The sequence below is a fragment of the Lathamus discolor genome, chromosome 4 (genome assembly GCF_037157495.1).
Source record: "Lathamus discolor isolate bLatDis1 chromosome 4, bLatDis1.hap1, whole genome shotgun sequence".
NCBI classification, from domain to species: domain Eukaryota; kingdom Metazoa; phylum Chordata; class Aves; order Psittaciformes; family Psittacidae; genus Lathamus; species Lathamus discolor.
In genome coordinates this window covers 120,856,487-120,880,168 of record NC_088887.1, presented here as the reverse complement: position 1 = coordinate 120,880,168, position 23,682 = coordinate 120,856,487, and the positions used below count along the sequence as shown (strand labels likewise).

Here is a 23,682-nt window from a genome sequence, read left to right as displayed (position 1 = left end):
GTTAATGGCATGGTATTGTTTGGCATCAGATAGTTTTTTATTGCTATTTTAAATCACTTTAATTAACTGTTATTATCCATGTGGTTTATCTTGAATAAGTAAAATTCAGTGCAATGACTGCCATGGAAATGATTTTATGTGCTTGTTTTTCTTTGGATGGAGATGGATAGAAACTTTCCAAATTAGATTAATGGGCTGCAGTTATTTGAGCTCTGTCATTAGACTTATCTACGATTTCCCTACTCTTTAGAGAAAAAGCAGATGCAGTATAAAAGTCCTATTAATTATTTTTCAAGTGTCATATTCAGTGCAAAGTCAACCCTCCCTTGAAAAGAGAAAGTAAAGCTAAGATGTTCCGGGCACTAAATGCAGTATTGCGAGATACATGTAACCATGAAGACGTAATCTCTGTCAATTTTCTAATGACAAGATTGCTCTAACAGAGTTCTGTATTAAATTATGTTATACTTGACTTTTTTTTTTTTTGGATCCTGAATTGGAATTAGGTCTCTGATTCCTGAAGGGAACTCTCAACAGTCTTCCTATTGTGCCTATAGGAGTTTTACTTAAACTACTGAGATATTTCTTGATTTCTCTCTAAGTTTTGAAGTTTCTTAAAAGTGAACCCATTTTTCAAGTCATTGCTAATGACTTTTGACTTTCAGTTACACTGAAAAGGGATTTTTGTGCAGATACTTGTGTTGTTCCTTGCACAGAAAACTAATAAGCTTTCTGTGTGCAATAAATAATGTTTCATTACAGAAGCAATGCACAGCACTAGAAATACATCAGAAAGGGTGTTATGGGACAGCGGTGAGTGTTGTGTATTGCAGCTGCCACAGAACAGCTACTGATGCAAGCTGTGCTACTGACTCCTGGACTCCTGGCACACTCCACTCAACTAGAGCACTATGGCAGAGCTCAGCTGTGTTGGCCCTAGGCCTACTCTTATCACCAGCACCAATACCCAAAGAATACATATATGGCTGCATGTATTATTGCTTTTCATTTTTAATAGAAAAGTACTGATATTTGAAATTAAGGGTGGCAAATAATGACTGGTGGGTTGTCCCTGGCTGCATACCAGATGCCCACTAAAGCCTCTCTATCACTGCCCTTCTCAGCTGGACGGTGGAGAGAAATATATTGAAAGGATCATGGGTCAAGATAAGGGCAGGAAGAGATCACTCACCAATTACTGTCATGGGCAAAACTTGAGGAAATTAATTCATCACCAATCAAATCAGAACAGGATAGTGACAAATAAACCCAAATCTGAAGAACACCTCCTTCCTCCCTCTCTTCTTCCTGGGCTCAACTTCACCCCCAATTTCTCTAACTCCTCCCCCCCAGCCACACAGGGGTACAGGGAATGAGGGTTGTGGTGGGATCATCACACACTGTCTCTGTCACTCCTTCCTCCTCACACTCTTCCCCTGCTCCAGTGTGGGGTCTGCCCCTTGGAAGACAGTCCTTCATGAGCTTATTCAAAGTGAGTCTTTCTCACGGGCTGCAGTTCTTCATGAGCTGCTCCAATGTGGGTCCCTCCCATGGGGAGCATCCTTCAGGAACAGGCTGCTCCAGCTCTCTCTGCAGGTCCATAGGTCCTGCCAGGAGCCTGCTCCAGTGCAGGCTTCCCATGGGAGCACAGCCTCCTTCAGGCATCCCCCTGCTCAGCATAGAGTTTTACATGGGCTGCAGGTGGAGATCTGCTCCACCATGGACCTCCACAGGCTGCAGGGGCACAACTGCCTCACCATGGGCAGCTGCGGAATCTCTACTGTGGTGCCTGAAGCACCTCCTGCCTTCTTCTGTACTGACCTTGGTATCTGCACAGGGAGATACCAAGGGAGAATAAGGAGTGATAGCAAACAATAAATGAGGTATGGCATTTCAGTGTAGCAGTATAGAAAAACACCTTAGTGATGTTGATTTACGTAAGCAACATGTCGAAGACTAGTTAGGAGGGTCACAGCTGCTTTCTCCGTGAGGAACTGAAAACTCAGCATTGTATTAGGCACTGGTACCAGGGTACTATGAGATTTAGGTAACTGGGGGGAGGCCATGCAGAGTGTGTCAGTTTTCTGTCATTCCTAAACAAACTGTCCCTATTTGAATTAATGAAAATAGCACTACATTCTCTTACATAACTGTAATTAGGGCCCAACTCAGTTCTTATGTTCATGAACCATTTCAGTCTGATACTTCTTAGGCAACTTAGGTGATTTTCTTTGTTCTACCATTCTCCTTTTTTCTTTTTCCCTCCTACATACTTACATGTGTTTTTCACTTACTGCGAATATTTTTTATGGATAAACTTCACTCTTAAGCTGATATAATTGTCAAACTAATTTAATGAGGGACTATTCCAACTGAGAGGATAGTAGGAAGAACTGAGTTATTTTTCTTAACAGCAACAGAATATCTTGTAATGTCACAGAGATTTAGACATCCCACTTCTGAAAACCCAGGTCTGTGCAAAGTATGAGAGGATATGAATAAGGAACATAATGAACTAGAAGAAGGATGGGATGAAAAGGAGGAATTTAAGCAAAATAAAAAAAAAATAAGTTATAACAGAAATCAGTACCTAACAGTGACATCTTAGAGCAGAATAACCTCCCAAGAGAACAAGGTAGCATGTCTGAGTCATTAGAAGTGGTCTTTTAATGTGATTCCTAAAATTTGATTCCTAAAATTCTTCTTGATTTTGTATCAGTTTGTCACGGTATATTTTTCTTACGTTTTTCACTCAATAAACCTTGTTTACTCATTGCTGTGTTCTTCACAGTACTGTGTAAGTCTGTAGGTACCCTACATGGGAACATCGGAATACAACAGTATGTCCCCTCTGCTCTACTCCTTTAAACAGCATTCCTAATTTCAGTTCCCCCCCACATCATTCCAAACTTCTTAGCTTTTTTAAACGTTATGTTTCAAACTAAAATAACAATTCCTTCTCACATAAACATACTTTCTATATTTTAAAGCTTATCATTATCACCTGCAATTACCTCAGCTGTAAGGAGGCAGATTTGAAGGCAGTGGATGTTTCACCACTTTAAAGATAGGTGCTGACTTAGGCACACTAACAAAGGTGGATAATTAGCTTTATTCCAGGAGCTGAAGCATTCCTCTGAGTCACAGTTTCACCTTGCATTCTTCCTTATTGCCATAGGATGCTAATTTAGGGCTGCAGTAACTCAAATACTTTAGGTTGGGGAATGCGGCTAACCACTCTGTGGATGCTGTCTGGGGAAGGGAGGAAGGAGGGCAAGCACGCAGGCAGGCAGGAAGGAATCACAGAATCACAGAATCACAGAATCCCAAGGGTTGGAAGGGACCTAAAAAGATCATCTAGTCCAACCCCCCTGCAAGAGCAGGGTAACCTACAGTACATCACACAGGAACTTGTCCAGGCGGGCCTTGAATATCTCCAGTGTAGGAGACTCCACAACCCCCCTGGGCAACCTGTTCCAGTGCTCTGTCACTCTTACAGTAAAGAAGTTCTTCCTGATGTTAACGTGGAACTTCCTATGTTCCAGTTTACACCCATTGCCCCTTGTCCTATCACTGGATATCACTGAAAAAAGCCTAGCTCCATCATCCTGACACCTACCCTTTACATATTTGTAAACATTGATGAGGTCACCCCTCAGTCTCCTCTTCTCCAAGCTAAAGAGACCCAGCTCCCTCAGCCTCTCCTCATAAGGGAGATGTTCCACTCCCTTAATCATCTTTGTGGCTCTGCGCTGGACTCCTTCAAGCAATTCCCTGTCCTTCTTGAACAGAGGGGCCCAGAACTGGATGCAATATTCCAGATGCGGCCTCACCAAGGCTGAGTAGAGGGGGAGGAGAACCTCTCTTGACCTACTAACCACTCCCTTTCTAATGCACCCTAAGATGCCATTTGCCTTCTTGGCCACAAGAGCACATTGCTGGCTCATGGTCATCCTCCTATCCACCAGGACCCCCAGGTCCCTTTCCCCTTCGCTACTTTCCAGCAGGTCACCCCCCAACCTGTACTGGTACATGGGGTTGTTCTTCCCCAGATGCAAGACTCTACACTTGCCCTTGTTAAATTTCATCAAGTTTCTCCCCGCCCAACTCTCCAGCCTGTCCAGGTCTCGCTGAATGGCAGCACAGTCCTCTGGTGTGTCAGCCACTCCTCCCAGTTTTGTGTCATCAGCAAACTTGCTGAGGGTGCACTCAGTTCCCTCATCCAGGTCATTGATGAAAATATTAAACAGCACCGGTCCCAGCACCGACCCCTGAGGAACTCCACTAGTCACAGACCTCCAGCTAGATTCTGCGCCATTGACCACAACTCTCTGCCTTCTTCCTTTCAACCAGTTCTCGATCCACCTCACTACTTGATCGTCAAGCCCACACTTCCTTAGCTTATCTATGAGGATGCTGTGGGAGACAGTATCAAATGCCTTACTGAAATCAAGAAAAACTACATCTACCGCTCTACCATCATCCCTCCACCTAGTCACTTCCTCATAGAAGGCTATAAGGTTGGTGACACATGACTTCCCCCTCATAAAACCATGTTGGCTGTTCTTAATGACCCCCTCATCCTTGATATGCCTAGTGATGGAGTCAAGAATAAGTTGTTCCATCACCTTTCCAGGGATGGAGGTAAGGCTGACCGGTCTATAATTACCCGGGTCCTCCTTCTTGCCCTTCTTATAGATTGGTGTGACCTTTGCCATCCGCCAATCCTCAGGCACCTCGCCCATTTCCCACGACTTACCAAAGATGATGGAGAGTGGCCTAGCAATGACCTCCGCCAGCTCCCTCAGCACCCGTGGGTGCATTCCATCCGGACCCATCGATTTACAGATGTCCAGTTTGCATAGCTGATCCCTAACCCAATCCTCATCTACCAAAGCAAACTCCTCCTTTGTCCTGACTCCTTCTGGGGCTATAGAAATCCAGGGCCCTCGGGGAGAGTCTGCAGGAGTAAAGACAGAGGCAAAGAAGGCATTCAGCACCTCTGCCTTCTTTATATCCTCTGTCTCCAGGGTACCCACTTCGTTCAGCAGTGGGCCTATATTGCCTCTTGTTTTAGTTTTATTTGCTATGTATTTGAAGAAGCCCTTTCTATTGTCTTTAACCCGACTAGCAAGATTGAGTTCCAAGGAGGCCTTAGCTGTCCTAATTGCCTCCCTACATCCTCTAACAACTGTCCTATATTCCTCCCAAGCGGCCAGCCCCTCCTTCCATAATCCATAGATTCTCCTTTTCCACTTGAGTTTGCCCAGCAGCTCCTTGTTTAACCACGCCAGTCTCCTAGATCCCTTACTTGACTTCCTACTCATTGGGACGCTCCGATCCTGAGCTTGGAAGAAGCGGTCCTTGAATGCTAACCAACTATCTTGAGCCCCTTTACCGCCTAGTACACTTTCCCATGAGACTTCCCTTAGCAGTTGACTGAAGAGGCCAAAGTTGGCCCTTCGGAAATCCAGAACTGTGGCTTTGCTAGGTATTCTATTCCTCCCACACAGGATCCTAAACTCCACCATCTCATGGTCACTGCAGCCAAGGCTGCCATTGACCGTCACCACTTTGACCAAACCCTCCTTGTTGGCGAGTACTAAATCTAGCAGCGCTGCTCTCCTAGTTGGTACGTCCACCATTTGCATTAAGAAATTATCATCAATGCACTCGAGGAACCTCCTAGACTGTGAATGACTGGCTGTGTGAGTCTTCCAGCAAATATCGGGGTAATTAAAGTCCCCCACGACGACTAAGGCATGTAGTCGCGAGGCTACTTCCAGTTGCCTGTAGAAAGCCTCATCAACTCCTTCGTCCTGATCAGGAGGTCTGTAATAGACCCCCACAACTGTATCACCCGTGCCAGTCAGCCCCTTGATTCGTACCCACAGACATTCCACTTGCTCCTCATCCGACCCCGGACAGAACTCAATACATTCTAGTTGCTCTCTCACGTAAAGAGCAACTCCACCACCTCGCTTCGCTGACCTATCTTTCCTAAAAAGGACATAGCCATCCATGACCACATTCCAGTCATGTGAACTGTCCCACCATGTCTCTGTAATTGCCACTAGATCATAACCTTTAGCCCGCACACAGACTTCTAACTCCTCCTGTTTATTCCCCATGCTGCGTGCATTGGTGTACAGGCATTTCAGGGAGCCAGTCCTAGTACCCTTTTTCCCCTGCGGGACAGGGTCTAAAAAGCTATCCTTTCCCACAAGTGAAACAAGAGATTGATAGTCCTCCTTAGCCCGCCATCCTTCAATCCCTAGCATGTTCCTCTTGGGCTTGTCCCCAACAGGCCCAGTTAAATCCCCTCCCCCCTTCCTAACTAGTTTAAAGCCCTGTCAATAAGCCCTGCTAACTCCTGCCCCAAAACCCTTTTTCTTCTCTGGGACTGGTGTATCCCACCTGTCACCAGCAAACCAGGTGTCCCATACAGCAGCCCGTGACTGAAAAACAGAAACCTTGTTGATTTTGCTTGTGCAAGGGAAATTACTCCAGAGAACCTGAACAGAGCTATAGCGTGATCCTTATTCTACATATTTGTAGGTAGAGTGACAGTCTCATTGTGTTTCTTTTCTGTTTTCCACTGGATAGGTGTTTAGCATTGGAATGCTATTGGCAAAATATATGTATGGATGCCATTTAAAAATAAGCTTCAAAAATCCTCACTGCATGTGCCTGTGCATGAAATCTGTGTCACATCTCACTCTGGCTTTGTTGCTTAAGGGTGATCTGAAAGTAGCAGGGTTGAATGTCCTATTCTCTGACGCTTCCTGTTTACCTCTGATGGGAGACTGGTTAGTTTGACACTTCCAGTATGGGTCAGTAACTGTCAGTACTGGCTATTATTGATCTGTTTGTTGTGGAGATAAAATTAATAGAAAAAAGCACTTTATGGTCTCCTAATTAATCTCACAGGAGAACAAAAGCTCATTTAAGTTAGAAGTTTAGCGGTTGGCAGCATCAGGAAAGGCTGGTTTCACTTCACTAAGCTGAATTAAAAGTCCACATTAATGGAATTAAAGCATGTTGCCTTCTTAAACTCTTACATCCATCAAAGTAAAACCTTAGAAGCTTTATAAACAACTGCACTGCTGTCTTCAATCCTTGCCATAAGAAACAACATGCTGAGAATATACATCATAAACTGTTAAGAATTCCCTTCACTGTTCTCCAGTGGAGCTTTCTTGATATTGTATTTATCCATCTTTTTTCTTTCAGTATTGTGGATAACCAAGAGTATCTCAGAGCTCTAATCTGGGGTAGTGATAGTTTGTTTGTTTGGGGTTTTCTTTCTGCACAGAACATATTGATAGACAAATGGAGTTTGTATACTTCTGCGTGACAGCTTCAGAATTGGGACCTCAAGAATGCTGATCCAAAACCAGTGTTCAGGGTCTCTATCCAGCCTGTGCCACTAGCTGCAACACTGCTTCTTCATGAGAAGGTGCAAGTCATTGATTTAGGAAGCACATAATGACTTTTAGGCTGACAGTTTTGACTTGTCACAACAAAGATATATGAAAGCAAAAGGTTTCCTAATTTAGGGCTATAGCAAATAGACGACAACTGTTCTTTGTTTGATAGGAGGTGGGTTGGGAGGGGAAACCTGAAGGCTTTTCTAGTATACTGTGTGTATAGACAATATGTATTGGGTTTATATGAACAAAAGAGACCAGGAAAAAATTGAGATTGTAACAATCTTCTTTCTTCCACCCTCAAAACTATAGGCAGGCTTTGGGATGATCTCTGATTTGACTGTCATGCAGTCTGATCCTTTAATGATGGTTTGTACTTATTTTTAGTTGTCAATTTGCATTATGGCCGCTTAAGACACAATAAATATTTTCCTAATGTGATTGTTTCATCGTGGGTAGGGATTTCACTGGGATATTGTGTAATGGTGAAGGTGTCATTTGTGAAGGAAAGGGTGTAGTTCATGTGGTCCATACAGGATAAGAATGGTTTATGATGCTGCCTCCAGTTTCAGCATCACCCACACAGCAGAAGTGCCTTCAGAGCATCCTTAGGCTAGAACAGAATTAAAACTAAGGAGACTGGCTACTCACCTTCTAATTGCTATAATACTTATTGCTACTATTATTTTAATAAGAAGCATTAAAAAAAATACATTGATAACAGGCTGCTCTGGTTTTAGTAGTTAGGAAAGTCATGAAGTGCCAGACCTTGCCTAAGAAAAGGGTTAACACCCCACCCCACCCCCCCCAATTTAAACCTATTAAAAGAGAGGTTAGATTCTTTGCTCCCTGTTTTACCCTTATTATTCATTTATAATCTCATATTTGTTCCTTCACTCATATGAATTGTCTTACAAGAATAGGATATTTCCAGTCTCAATGAACTAAAATTAAATGGAATTAAGTTAAAACTAGTATTTTACAGGATGTGAGTTTCATTTCTTCGTGGAAAGCCCATCTTATGTGGCTGTAATGCTGAATGGCATATTGAAATACCATTACTTCATATTATTAAAATTATGGAGGTATTCATTCTGTGTCATTTCAGAGAAAGGGTAGCATTTTTATAAGCCTAAATGTCAAACTTTGAATACTTAGATCTATGAGTGTAAAAGTATGCTGTTTAGCTCCGTACCTCATGGGGATGTAAGTATCTATGTTTAGGCATTCATCATAGAAAATGTTGGCGGCAGTAACTCAGAAGTTTTGTTTGGTGCTACAAAAGGTATGACACTTGCACAACTGTATTAAGCATTTGATGGAAACAGCTTCTTCTGGTTTCATCACTTTGACACAAGTCACCAGGAGCTTTATCTTTAAAAGAAGTCAGTCAGGAATGATATCAGACCGTTATTTCTGTCTCCAACTGGATAGCCACTTGTGTCAAGCAGTGATTAAACCGCAGGTTTGATTTTTAGGTGTCATTTTATTCATGACAATACCTTAGAAGGCATAAGCTTGCATTGAGCATCAAACTTGATTTTTATAATTATCTACAAAAAAAATGAGTTTTCATACCATCAATTACGAATTATTCTAATGAAAAAAGCTAAGGACTTGTTTGAACTCTCTGTCACAAATACCCAGGGTTGGAAAAAGGTTTCTAATGGGTGGAATATTGCCAATAGGAGTGAGTTGGAAGGAGTAAGGTATAAAGGTCCTCGCACAGCTTTGCATAACGAGCTAGTCATTCTAGTGAGGGATACTGATGACAACTGGTGCTTCAGTGGTTTCGTAATTGCATGAGAATATTGAATTGAAATCATTGCTTTAACTCATACTTATTATGGGATTACATTACTGAACAGATCATCTCATATAATAGAAAGTAATATTGCCATCCCAGTCTTTTATGTTTTCCACTCCATCACTGAAATGTGTTTTGGTTTTCCAAGAATCTGCTCTTCCTTCTGAATATTCTTTTGTCACCCTGTCTGGATAAACCTTTGTTAATTTGCTGCTTCTTGCCCCAGCCATAGCAATACTGTGTGAGGTTAACTATCAAGCTGATGTGGTGGCACAGCAGAATTTCTCAAGTGGCTGAGGAGAGTGATTAGTGAGTTCTGGGTACCTTGTCCTTTGCTGAGATGTTACAATTCTGATTTGCTGAAAGGTACAGATAACTTCTCTTGGCAATGCAGGGCCCTGGAGTTGTTTTATACTTGACATCCAGAATCAAGGAACGTGGTGGTCCTAATCATTTCTGGAAATGCTGTTTGCTGTCATTTCAGTTTCGTGTTTCAACAGTGATTTTCCTTAGAAAGATCAAAATAGTATTTTCACCAACTTTTCTATATATGAATGTTTTAAACAATAATAAGTTTCATTTATAAAAAGATATAAATTTTTTTTAACATAGCTGAATAGTGAAATCCGTAAATACATTTATGAGTACAGCCAATAGGAGCCTTAGGTCTAGGTTGGTAGGTGTTCAGAAAGGTAATTTGTCCTGTATTAAAGAAAGGTACGTGATGTCAAACAGATCTGCTATAAAATCTAAGAGTTTTGCTAGTTCTGTAAAGGCCATTATGAACAGGATGGTAACAAAATTCTTAGCCTTTTTCATCCACTACAGAAAATGTTTAGAAACAGAGAGGTTATAACCTTAAGGTTTTGCACAAAGTAACCTGAGTTAAGTATCAATCCTGAAACTTATAGCAGCACTGCTATAGTGTATACTTTTCTTTAAGTGATAAAATAAGTATAAAATAGATGTGTTGCTCACTGATATCAAATGTTATAGCTTATGAAAAGTGTGCTTCTGAACAAACAACTTGAGTTTTATATGGAGCTTGAAAGCAAGACAAAATGTGCTGTTGGCAGAGTCACAGATATAAAACTTGACATAAAGATTTCATTTTAATGTGTACTTTTCATTATTAATACTGGGCTTCATTATGTAATGTGGCCATTTAAACTAATCAGAACATACATCTAGATCTTTCTATGTTTCAGAATTTCAAAACATGTTGTCTTGGATAAAGAATGTTATTTATTATCAAAAAACTGCCTTTCACTGGTGCTATGTTGTTGCCTTTTTATATTTACATGAATAGTAATGGAACAATATTATTATATAATAGCACAATACTGAGGCTAACATATGCTGTCTAATTTATTAGATTTATATAACATAACTATTTTTGAGGTTACTTACTCATGGCAACATGGCATATGAGAAGCCATTAGAACTCAGGATTTTCAATCTAAAAAGGTTTTTTTTCCAGAGTCTGTGTTTTGCTTAGAAAATATCATTATTCTTCCTAAATGTGTCTTACATTGATAAAATTTCAAGTGGAAAAACTCAAGATACTTAAAATTTGATAGAAAAGTGAATGTTGGTTGAAATTTGTAAAATTCCAAGTTACATTATAGTGCAGTTATAAGCAGTGAATATTCTCTTTTATTGAGCATTCTACCTGAGAAACACTGAGAATTAGATTGATAACATGATTTACTATTTACCTTTTGCTCTGAAATTAACCTCGTGGTTTATGGTTAACATATTTAGCAGAACAATTAGGATCCAAGTTATTTTAAGTCACAGAACTGTGTGTGTATATATATAGTTAAAAAGAATTAAAAAGATAAGGGGGCGTTACTCTCCTTCTGTCTCCTTTTAATGAGGAATGAAACCTGGCTTTAAATAAGAGAGTTTGAAGGGTTGAACCCTTTTTTGAAGTGATGAGCATCACCGAAGTCAAAATGCTTTAGAGACGTGTAGAACAATCTGATTGTTATTTCTAATTTAGCATTAGCTAAACTGCTAGAGAGAATAAGAATGAGAGAAACTTCCATTTCTTTAACAAATGCTTTTCTTTCTTCTTCCTTGGTCATACAGTCATTCCCAGCACAGCACTGCAACGCGTCCACCCACAGTGAGCTTGCAGCGGACCATTTCTGTGGAAGGGTAAGATGATTCTCTGTTGAAGCTGCCTGTAGAGCTCTCAGATACCACTCAGCCAGACACTGAACTACCCATGTACACATTAACTAGATGTGGCTTAAGTTTGTGAGATGAAGAAATAACTACTTTCAAATTAGTGCTGCTCCTTTCTAGATACTTAGACTGAAAGGTTTGGTTTTCATGGAAATAAGAATATGTCATAGAGATATATTAAATACGGTGTCTTCATCTCACTTGACTAATGCCAATATTTACATGTGTTAGATGTAAATATTCCACTAATGATGGAAATACACAGTGAAGTCTTACTGTGTTTTCTTAAGGCATTCAAGAGTTCTTTTTGACAAAGAAGTGTCTAGAACTAAGAATGAAGAAGTACCGCTAGAGAAGAATAATCCTGTGCTGCTTGTATATCTTTGTTAATTGTAGAAGCACAGCTCTGAGTACTTAGCTGACTCTATTTTAACAAAAACAGTTGGACAAAGTATGAATCATTCTGAATCAAAGTTAATATTCTTGCATCTTTATGATATTAGAAAAGCTGATGTTTTACACTGAAACACAGATTTTGGTCGCACTGACTTAAGCAGTTTACAACAAACGTTAGATTTCTTTCTCCCCACCCATGGAAATGTAGAACTGTTTGAAATATTTTGTAGGCATGGGTAATAACTTGTCATTGCCTGCTGTCAGGTCCTGTTTCAGAGCTTTTCTTTCTTGTGATAAAAGTTAAAATCCAAAGTTTCCACAGAGGAAAGATGTCATCTTGTACGCTGGTTTCTGTTACAGCCTTAGTGTGGTGCAGTCAGAAGAAAAAGAGTTAGATATGTGAAATACTCCATTCCTAAGTGAAGTCTGAAATGTTTTTCTCACAAGTCTCAATTTTTTCCTTTCTTATCTAGATCTAAGACCTAAGATTTTAAGCTTTTATTTAAAATGTATAGGACATCTCTAGTAATTATTCATTGAAAGCAAGACTGAATAATGAAATTGCTACTGGAAAGGTGATTATCGCTTAAGGGCTGTCATCTGGAAGGTAATCCTATAAATAAAGCCCTAATCATCCAACCTCAAAACAGTGCTAATTTCAAGTTAGATCAGTTTGCTCAAGGTTCTCCAATGTGAAGATTGGACATGTTCCAAACAACCTTTCTCAGTGCTTAAACATCCTTCTTCTTGATTTCATCTCTCTTTCTCCATAACAAACATAGAGAGTCATATATTGATTCCTTTTTCCTCAAACGAACTCATGAATAAGTTGATGTTTGATATAAAATTGAGCTTCAAGACCAAGTTTCTCAATTAAAATGGTAATTAGATTTTTTAAAAAAGGAAAATAAATAAAAAATTGGTAAATTGAGATTTAAGGAAAGAAATCCTCTTATGCTGTCTCTGACTTGGTCCACTGGACTCCATAATTTGGGAGGCATCCTATAGGTTTAGACTCCTATTGAAATTTGGAAATCAATCTATGTGAATTTTTAGATAAATTGTAGAATCTGTACTGGCCATGCAGTCGATTTGCATATATTGTATATGAATCATTAGAGCGCAGGATATTTGCAACTGATATTACAGGTCTCCTGCTGTTCAGGAGGTAGAAGAGTATCTGGCTTGTAATTATTACTAATCAACTTACGCTGAGTCATATTTTATTTCACATAGGAAAGTGGGACTGTTAGCCTACTACACCGCTGAGCAAAATTAAGTAATCAGCTCAGCCCTAAATATTTCATTGCGTTAAAGCTCAATTTACTCTGATGTTTTGTGAAGTCCATGCTGCTAAGTGTGTTTATAGCTAATACAATTTGAGGTCAAAACAAAGTTATTTCTCTCTTTTAGGAACTGAGTTTCCATCAGAGTCCTATATTTAGGTGATTCATTTTATTGCTTTTGAGATGCACTTTGTAAATGCTACTTTATGTGCAAGGCATCCCTAGCATGCGCTCAGATCTGTGGCTTCCATGCTGGCTCAGTGTGACTGACTGTGTAGTCACTGAAGTAATATAATTATTGGGTCCTCTGAAGGAGAAATGAATTATGGGGGGGTTAAAGAAATACAGGGGGAACTGCATTTGCTGGCATTGATTCCTTTCCACCCTGTTGAATATGTGATAATTGAGCTGGCTAGAATAGATTCTTAAAAAACTTTAATAACTTTTTTTCATCTAGGGAATGGATTTATACATAAAAATAGGGTTTTTAGGAAGGGATTTTGTGGACTTCATGGACAGCACAAAAAGAAAAAAAGAGTAGCAAGGTGGGAAAAATCCAAAGGTCTTTAAAGATTAAATTTCCTTTATATTCAAGCCATATATTCTTCACAGTGTAACGACTGTACATGAGGCGACCAGATTTATTATGTGTATAAAAGCATGAATTTACAGGTGTTTGATGTTCTCGTTAGTGCGATCTAATCTGTAACTCCCCTAATGGTTTCTTTGCATGGTTTAAAAACAAGAAAGCTCTAACATTTGATTTTGAAAATATTGTTGGTTTGAGTTTTTTGAAATGGTTTTAGCAAAGCTTTTAAAATGTTTTAAATGGTTTTAACGAACAATTTCAAATGTGAGTATTCAAAATAGAAGAATTATTGGATGAAAACTAAAACCTGCTACTTGGAAATCCTGCTGTACTAAGCTATGATGTTAGTGGTGTATCATAGCTATTGTCTCTGCAGTTGACATTCAGGCTAAATTGTATTTTATATGCTACCAGTCATCTCTTCTGCTGAGCTGCTTAGAAACTGAGATTTCAACTTACTCTATCAAGAGTGGTTTGATGGAAAGTTTAAATGAGTTTATCAACGTGACCGAGTATCACAAATATATATAAATATTTATACATAAATAAACAGCATTTGAACCATGACTAAGGGTAAGAATTTTTATTCTGAACATGACAGATATTGCTTTGTGTTTCAAAAGTGCATTATATAGAGTAATTTTGGACGCTTGCTACTAACGGGCTGTGTATTGATATCTTGAAACATGGCTTAGAGGCACTGCTATTTTTAGGTATTCTCTTAGCCTTTGAATACTTCCTGTCTCCTGACAGTGCAGTGCAGTTGCCTATCACCATTTCCATCTCATCTAGCTTTGTTTACAAACTGGGAAGCTGGCGCATTCATGGTAAATAGAGCCATCGAATGCTGTACGTTATAGTTAATAGAAAAGTGGTTTCAATATGGAACCAATAGTTTTAAAAAGCAGGAGGTAAACCAAGCTTCCTAGTATGGAGCTGCTATAACAGGTGGAACAGAGAGGCAGTTTTCAGGATTTATTTTGATTATTAGCATGTGAATAATGCACTTCCTGGATCAGGGAAGAGAGACAAGTGCTTACGTGTGACAACGTCTAAATGCATGAGCGTACTGAAGAGTAACCATGTCTCTTTCAAAGTTAAAGAGCATATTAGCTGTCCTGCATTGTCGCTCTAGAAATCAGTGAGATTTCTCAAATCTAGGAGACATACTCCTGTGTATTTAAAGTAAATGTCAGATGTCATGGAAAAAATGCAGACCAGTTTTTCAAGTACGAGATTACTCCTGTATGCCAATTCCATCTTGCCAGCTGTAGCCAGAAAACATTGCCTGGTGTGCAGGGTTTAATTCCTCTACAAAAGACAAAATGAAAAACTGTTAAAGTCCAGAGGGGTTCCCACAAAACAAATAAAGTTGCACATGTATAAGCCAGTGTACTCATGCATGCATCAGTCAGGCTGAAGTCTGGGTCCCAGTAGGTTCCCTTGTATTAAATATACTTCAAAGTTTGTGACAAGTTAGACACGCTGTTTGCAGAATAAATGCATTAAAAATGCAGTGAGTATTAAAGTTGGGATAAAGCATTGCTGCTACAGTTAATGTCAGCATTCAATGAACAAGAAATGCCAAGGAAAGTATAGCGAAATAAACAGATAAAATACTTGTTTCAACCAGAATGGGTAACTGTAGTAAATAAAATTATATTTTACAATGTGCTATGATAAATGAACATCTCATTAACAGCTTAGTTTTTAGTATAGCAGCATTTAGTAAAATGAAATACTAAGTCACTAATCAATTGCAGGTAATGAAAATGAACCCTCTGCTCATAACTAAAACGCTGTCTCAGTTTAAGAAGGCAGTTACCCATCTGCACTGTGGTGCTCAATGTGACTGCAAGAGATAACATGAAGGTTTCCTTACTTTTGCTAGTTTCAAGCATAATTGGTATCAGGATGATAATAATTAAAGTAACAAATTAGGGATCAGACCTCGCTGGGTCTAATGCAGTGCTAACGGGTAACACTGATGTGTTCAGCTTCTCCTAAGCTCTTAGAAAGTGAAATATTGGGGGCCAAAGAATGGAAGGTTTGCCAGCTCCCTGCCACTGCCAGGTTATGGTGGTTTGGAAACCTCAAAGGAAAGGGAGATCAGGCTGGGAAGGAAGGCAAGAGGTTGTGCTGTTTCACATCATGGTGGAAAGTTTTTGCCAAGCCTAGGAGGGGAATAACAAGGAGAAAAGTCAAAGCCAAGATGCAACAGAAGTGATACTGCAATAAAGCAATAAATGAGAGCGCTACAGACGGTAGTTTTTTGTTTAAATAGTTGTGGAGCTGAGTAGTAGACAGTACTTAAATTTAAATAAGCTGAGTAAGTTTGGTTTTGTCTTAACTTCAGTATCTTTTGTAAAGGTGAGTGTGCATGTTCCAGGCCTTAAGACACTTAAGATTTCAGATTCTCTCTGGTGTGATTAATCAGCTCTTAAAACATCATACTCACTGGCACATTCTCTGTCCATCCTAGCTCTCTGTGTTAAACGCTGTGAAGAAACATGCTCAGACTATTTGAATTACCATGTCAGGTCCTTCCAGTATGAAGCCCTTTGGCTGTCTGAAATAAAATGCAGTTATCAGAATTTTTTCAAGCACGAGCAGAAAACTGGAAGTATTGTTTTGAGGAAGAAATGGCTTGAGTAGCCAACTGACCCTAACCGGGCATAGCTCAGTGCTCACACAGTGAATCGTCAGAAGCCAACCACTGTGCCACTCAAGATAAGGCTGCTTTAATCCCTTAGATGTGGAGGGGAGTTGTACCCCTGATGTACTACTAATATGTGACTTTAATCATCTAATACAATATCTCCCTACTTCAGTTTTCCCTCCTGCTATTTGCTCCTTTAAGTAGCTTGAATGCTTTATTGTTGCATTACATGTGTGTGGTGCTTTGCACAGAGGGTGTTGGGGACTTAGCTGGAGACTGGTACTACCCCTATGCAAGCAGTAAGATAAATATTCTTCTGGGCTTTCTATGATATGTGTTACTGTAACACCAGATCAGCATGTGCATGAATGGATGTATGGTTTTAATATCCTTTGTGAAGCAAACAGCATTTTTTGAACCCTCCTCCCCCCCAAAAAAAATAAATAACAAAAAACCCCATACTAAAACATAAAAAAACCCTGCAGCCAAAGCAAGATCAAAGCCATATTTCTAAGTCCCTGCAGATTTGGGGTACCACATTGATTATTTATAACTAAAGAAGTCTCTAGGGTCTGGTATTTGAAAGCACCCAGTCTGCTTAATATTTCTATAGATGTTCCAAAAAGCACAGATTCATGCCAACACCCCAATTTTATAGACGGCAGAAAAGAAAGAGAAAGATGGAGCTGTGTAAGTGTGAGATGAATACTAAAACTGACTGCGTTCTTTCATGTAGCCAGCAGCACAAAATAAGCAAATTAAAAATGGATTTTCTTTCAGTCAGTTATTATAAGAATTGCTTGTTTTCAGAGAGATTTTCCCCTTCATTTATCAGTCCAGTTTTTATTCTCTTGAATTAAATCTAGAATTACGTGGATTCACAATCTATAGAAGAATGACGGGGATGCTCACTTTTTTTTGTCTTGTAATTTTCCTATTGTAAAAGAATAAACTGATCAAATATTGAGTACAAATGTAGTAGCTATTTTCAAGATAATGACCAAATAAGCAAACAGGAACAACAAGAAGTGCTAAGGAGGAAAAATACCTCACTTTCTGATTCTTGTTTTGGTAACGGCATTTTATGGCAGAAGACATTTTCCTAAGTGTCAAAGCTTCATCCACTCTGATTTGTTGCTACTTACGGGTTTCAAATATTAATTTCATAACTTTGCTCTTACATCAGGCCTGCAATTTGTAATGCGCTTTACAGAATCTGATCTGATGCATTCCCCGAAGCAAGTAATCAAGTCCATTCAAATTGATTCTCCCATTGATTTCTGAGCCTGTAAATTTGTGTGGATTGCAGCACTTTATTTGCTCCTTTGCTCCTGGCTGCATTACAGTAAATCTTCCTTTCTTCATTCTCTGCCTTTTCATTCCCTGCTCTCCTTCACACATCCACTGTCTCGGTTTATCCTGTTCTCTCTTTTCTTTGCTCTTTTTGTCTCCTTTCTTTCTCTTTTCCCTTCTGCTGCCTTCTGTCAGTCCAGGAATGTTTTCATCTCACACTCCGTTCTAATTTCTACTTGATTTCCCCCACTGCACTTCTGTTTGTATTTGGTACGAAGCTGCAGGAGGGCATAAAGCATGCACACACACCAAATTAAAGTGCTAGTACGCTTTGTTGGCACCTAGAAATTCACCTTCAGCCGTGTTTATCAAGGAAAAATTTGTAAATGGGAGAAGTATTTAAAGCTGGAGGCAGAAACGTAAATTTCAGAAACACTGGATGTTAAGACTACTGCTTTTTCTTAGGTAGCTACAGAGTGCCACCTATTGTCTCCAGACAGAACACTGATCTTTTAAGATAACCCTGAAATAGGCTTTGCCTCAGTTGCTGTATTCTGCAGAGAACTACAGGTTTTTACTGGGTGTATTTACTGCAAGAAAACGACATTCACATTCGAGTTGCTTTCCTTTTGCTTTTTACTCCCCCATCACCATGTCATCTTGAAGTCTTTGATTCCATTGCCTCTTTTACAGCATTTATCCGCATTCTGGCTAGAGTTCTTTCATGTGTGTTAGAATTACCTTCATAAAGAATTTTAATAGAGGCAAAGGAGCTTTTGCTAATGTTTATTTAAGAAAAAATTGGATAAGCCTGTTCTTAGATCTACTTAACCATTATATTAAAAGAGTTGACTATAAACTTTTATACCAGGCAGATAAATATGTGACATCCTCATCTCCAGCTTTATCAAAACTGGACTTTTTTGTGAGTGTGGCTAAAGCCTTGACAGATAACTCATTGCTGCATTACTCTTAGGAGATCAACTGATCAGTGGCTGGTATTGTAGTTTAATTGCTTAAGAAATTGCTTTCCTGCTTTAATATCATAACACCCTACAAAGTTTTATTATCATCAGAAGTGGGTTTTTTTCATTTTCATACTAAATGCACTATGCAAATGGGATCAATTACTTATATTTTAAAAAATGTATTAAATTATATTGAATTGGCATATGCCTTTACTTCTCTGGTTTAGCAGTACAGTTGTGGCTGAAGGTTATTTCTATGATGATGACAACATTTGCATCTTCATGAATCTACCTTTCAGATTTTTCAGGATACTCAGTTACAAAAGAAGTATGAGGAGATGTTGTGGTTGGTCAGAGTCTATACAGCCAAATTTGAGTCATTACCAGAATGACCTGCTTAGGCTAAAGAGCAGGAGCCAGACCTCATTGTGTTCTCATCATGGATTCTGACAGTTCCCTGTCATTGTTTGAACTTCCTCTGAACATAATGATCCAAGAGCAGAGCATGAATTTTGCTGTCGAAAGGCCAAAATCACAAAACAGCACTGACAGCATTTTAGACATAAATCTGCTGACTTGATCAGAGACAGGGCTTAATAACTGGGCCAACTTTTTGTTGAGCTACACAGCTTACTATTCAGTAGATACCCAGTTGTATTGACCTAGTTTTCTCCATAGCACTGGCTTTCAACTATTTGATCCAAGCTGTCTGTCATATGTGGAAATACTGAGTTTCATCTTGAACAAGAGCTCTTCTGATTTCTCACCAGCAGCACATGCAGATAGATTTGTTTGACTTTACTGCCTCTTTTCCCTCGATATTCAGGTAAATAATAATGGCAGTCTGTCATGGTTTAAATCCACACTGTGTGTGTAAATCTACATTAACTCTATCCCAGCTGAAACGAGGACACAGTCATTCAGCTTTTGGAAAGTGTTTTTGATTGTGTAGGACTTGAAGATGACAAGTGTCACCGTACCATTTAGTGGATGGGGAAATGGAAGCTGGAAGAACAAATGACTTGCCAAGATCACTCAGTAGTGCATGGGCTAAGCGGGAGAGGAATCCATGCTTCCAGCTTGCTGTCCTAGTTCTGCTCCAACCCTCAGGCCACCCTTCCTAATTAAAAACCTGTTTAGTGTTCTTAAACCTGGATTACACTATATCTAATCGCGTATGCTTGAGAAGGGGCTAAAAGTGTTGCTAGAAGGCAAATCAACAGCAATGATCCAAAAGAAAAGAAAACCCCGTTTATTTTCTGATTACTTAAAATGCATCAAGAATATGCAGACTTGAGAGGATATGTCTTTTTCTCACAGCTCTATGTTTAAAGGGTTGTTTTGTGGCTATACAATGTTAAGAAATTGTTATAAGAAGGAAGAACATATGGAGTAGGACTAGTACGTTCTCTAAGGTTACAATCACCTTTAAAAGTACTATAAAAAAATGCTTTACTTTTGTCTTTCAGAAATGTTTAAGCTTCAGTTTCAGAAAGTTAAGATGTTATTTAAAGATAATGACCAAGCTGGGAATACAGGTTGAACATTAGCACTGGGCAAAGATGAACACTTACTGATTTCGGAATTGTCATGTAAAGGCTTAATTCTCCCTGTACAGAGCCATAAGACTTCATCAAATAAATCATCCCTTAATTAGTCACTTCTCTCTCTCCATTCCTATGACATAAAACTGTTCTATAGTACAGAGGAAAAGTTGGATCTTTTCCACCAGAAGAATTCTGGAGCATGTTTCTGTATGTGAGGGGTGTGTGTGTCTTTACAGTTGTCACTTTGCTGATACCTTATACTTGTAAAAACTGAGAATTAGAAGAACATCTTATTTGACTGTGAATATATGGGTTTGTGAGTATTTGCAGGGCTGGACTTAACATTTACACATAGAAATGTAACAGCATTTACTTGTCTGAAAAGTAAATTGTTAGAGGGATTCGAAGTGGGGTAAGGACCTATGAATATTGGGGTTGTGTATGTATGTATAGATATGGTTGTGTTTACTTGCGCATCCAAGGGAAAGACAGATCTGAGGCCTGCTGTGTGGAGTAAAGATTGGGAACTGGAGTACCTGCAACACCTTCCATGAACGATACCTTCATTGCTCAGAAAAGTCATCTTTCTGGACATAAGTTTTCACATCAGTAAAATGCATGTTATTGTGTTTGCATCCTTCAGGGCATATTTTCAATTTACAGATGGAAAGTGCTGTAGTAGATATAGCTGTTATTATTTATTGATTTCCATGATAATGAACAACTTTATAAACCAGTAAGGCAGAAGCAGATATCCGTCGGTATGGTTCAGTGATAAAACTGCTGTGTGCCTTTACAATTGCGAGCTTTTGATAATGTCAAGCCAGTTTTTCATGAGATTCTGCTCTATAAGCTTGATCACAGCAATGTGATTTGCTCCAAATCTGCCAAGATCAAACACACTTCCCATTGATCTGCCTAGAGTTTTGGTTTTCTTTTTTTGTTCATTTGTTTAAAAAGAAAGACTAGAACTTAAAATAAAAAGGTGCCATGTAAAGATTGATTCTACTTGTATACAGTGTTGTTATAAATTAGATTATAAAATGCCTTCAGTGTTTCGATTTTTATTTTAATAAACCCATCACTTAACATATCGAAGAGAACTCCATTGGGCTGAAATTAATAGAGATGTTTGAATTCAACCATGAGGAAAAAGTAAATAATAATGCTGGTTAATAAAGTAATAATGCTGAAAATAATAAAAGGTGCTGGTTAATTACTACCTTATCTGTTTCCACTTAACAGATTTATCTCGTTTGTTAAATGGTTTATTTAGGTAATAATGAGCCATTGTGTCTTAAGCAAAATGTAGCACACTTCTGATGCCTTGAAAAATGCATCCACACTGAGTTTTGAATGGATAAACATTATCATTTTGTTTCTATACAGAGAGCCTCGAAAAATCATCCTGCACAAGGGCTCCACAGGACTTGGTTTTAACATAGTGGGAGGAGAAGACGGGGAAGGCATTTTCGTGTCTTTCATCCTAGCAGGCGGGCCTGCCGATCTCAGCGGAGAACTGCAGCGAGGGGATCAGATCTTGTCTGTAAGTATTTGTGCTGGGCTCTGCTGGCCAACCGCTTCATCTTGTTCTTTGTTCTGTACTGCAGGGAACACACAAAGAAGGCATTTTTGGTTTCTGTGTTGTGTAATCCAAGCTGGAAACAGTTTTTCACTGAGTATTTTGTTTATTTGCTCTTAGGTTTTATGGCATTTGCTAATGGTGTTACTTGCACTTAGCTCAGAATGAGACTTTTCTCCGCTTAACGCTATCTACAGTACGGCAACACCACAGGGAGGACCTAAACGCAGTGCAGACCTCAGCGTCTCCCAGTGTAGCCCATCATCCGGTTCCTTTTTGCCCAAAATGCATTACTTAGTCCCAAGATACTTCTCAATTTCAGCTTGCCTTTGAGGAGAAAAAGCAGTACCGTGAAATCCTGTAGGCTGGGGGTGCCATCTAGTGTGCATTGAGCTGCTTAGCAAATGGCCCAGTGCAAGAAGTAGCTTAATTAGGCTATGTTAATTGTCTCTGTGCCTCTAATGAATTTGATGATCACTCTGAAATTAATTTCTAAATTTTAGAGGGTAGAAGGCTTTGCAGCCCGGGGTTATATTTTGCATTCTTGGTCTCAAAAACATCTTTTTAATTTTTATTTCATGTATATATTGACAGTGCATTTAAGTTTTAGGCTCTGTCAGGTAACTGAACATCTGACTGTAACAATCTGAACGTAAAGGATTTTGAATGTCAATGAAAGCCTTGAAAATGTAGTTAAACATCCATTCACATTATGCCACCTCGCAGTAAAAAGAAACTGTCTCAAACTGATACAGTTGTGGCTGTTCCATGCAAAGTGCATACACAGCCTTAAGGCAAAGCACTGACACACAGGAATTATTCATCCCCGATGACTGATGGACACACTAGGCTGCAGTGTCCCCCTCACTCACTCTCTTGTGCTTTCTATCCCTGTGAATCTTTCATCCTTGGGTGCACTTTGGTTCACTTTGAGGTGGAAGATGGCTTTAGCCTGGACGTGACATGGTTATGTGGCACTTTCCTTCTCAATGTTTAAACCCATGAGGAAGCTGGAATACTTTTCCTGCACTGCTAAGGACTATCTTGGCCACTGGCTTATTCTATGAAAGATTAATTACCTTCCGCCTGCCACGGTTTTGGTATGAAAAGGTGGCTAAGGCTGTTTTGCAATATATATGGAAAATCTGGTGAGTTAGCAGCAAAGGGACGCAGTAACCTGAAGTTGTGAGGATTGTAAGAGTATGTTATATCTAAACCTGTTCCTTGGCAATGCTTTAACAAAAAGTGAGAAAGGACAGGTAAAAGATGTTGAGGTGCCTTGAAGAGCTCCTCGAGCAGAAAGTTTGTAAGACACTGCAAAAAAATAAAACAAATAAACTCTTATAAGGCTGTGAGCATGAAGAGATAAGAAAGTCAAAAGCCTGTGTTAAGAACACCACAGCCAAGAAACCCAAAGAACAGAAATGGAATTTTTTTCAGGACAATTAGGTAATTTATTTTTCCTTGGCTAGATGCAGCAAAATAAATCTGACTGAAAGAGCACTATGAAATCAAAACCTTTCACAATACATTGTGTTCAGAAATCCAGATACAAATTTAAAAGTCCATTTTCCTTTATGTTTAAGTAGGGGTACATTTAACACTGTATGATGCTGATGGAGTTGAATTTCTAACACTAATTTTTGTCTGCTTTGTAGCAATGTTTTCCATAAGTTCTAATTACAGTTACCAGTGTTGCTGCAGCAGTTAGTTGTCATGCAAGAGTAGGTTATTTGTTCATTAAGCAGAGAGGAATGGAAATTATTGCCAAATTAGACTGCATGCCTATCCCCAGGCAATCACCAAGTCGGGCACTGCTTACTTACGTAGTCACAAATAACTATTATGGATCCGTTTTTCCATATTCAGACAAAACAAATTTCATGCACATGCTACTTTTAGAGCTGGTTAATCTTAGACCATTGTCTCGTG

At 39.2% G+C, this 23,682-nt stretch overlaps 1 protein-coding gene across 7 annotated transcripts in view; it reads left to right on the top strand.

Moving 5' to 3' along the window:
• Positions 1 to 23,682, top strand: part of DLG2 (discs large MAGUK scaffold protein 2) — a 1,029,196-nt gene that overhangs the window by 785,058 nt on the left and 220,456 nt on the right. For all 7 annotated transcript variants that reach the window (XM_065678826.1, XM_065678819.1, XM_065678821.1 and 4 more), the window contains 2 exons: positions 11,332 to 11,400; positions 21,558 to 21,714. In XM_065678826.1, the coding sequence (XP_065534898.1) occupies positions 11,332 to 11,400; positions 21,558 to 21,714 (226 nt within the window). The remainder of the gene's footprint in view (positions 1 to 11,331; positions 11,401 to 21,557; positions 21,715 to 23,682) is intronic.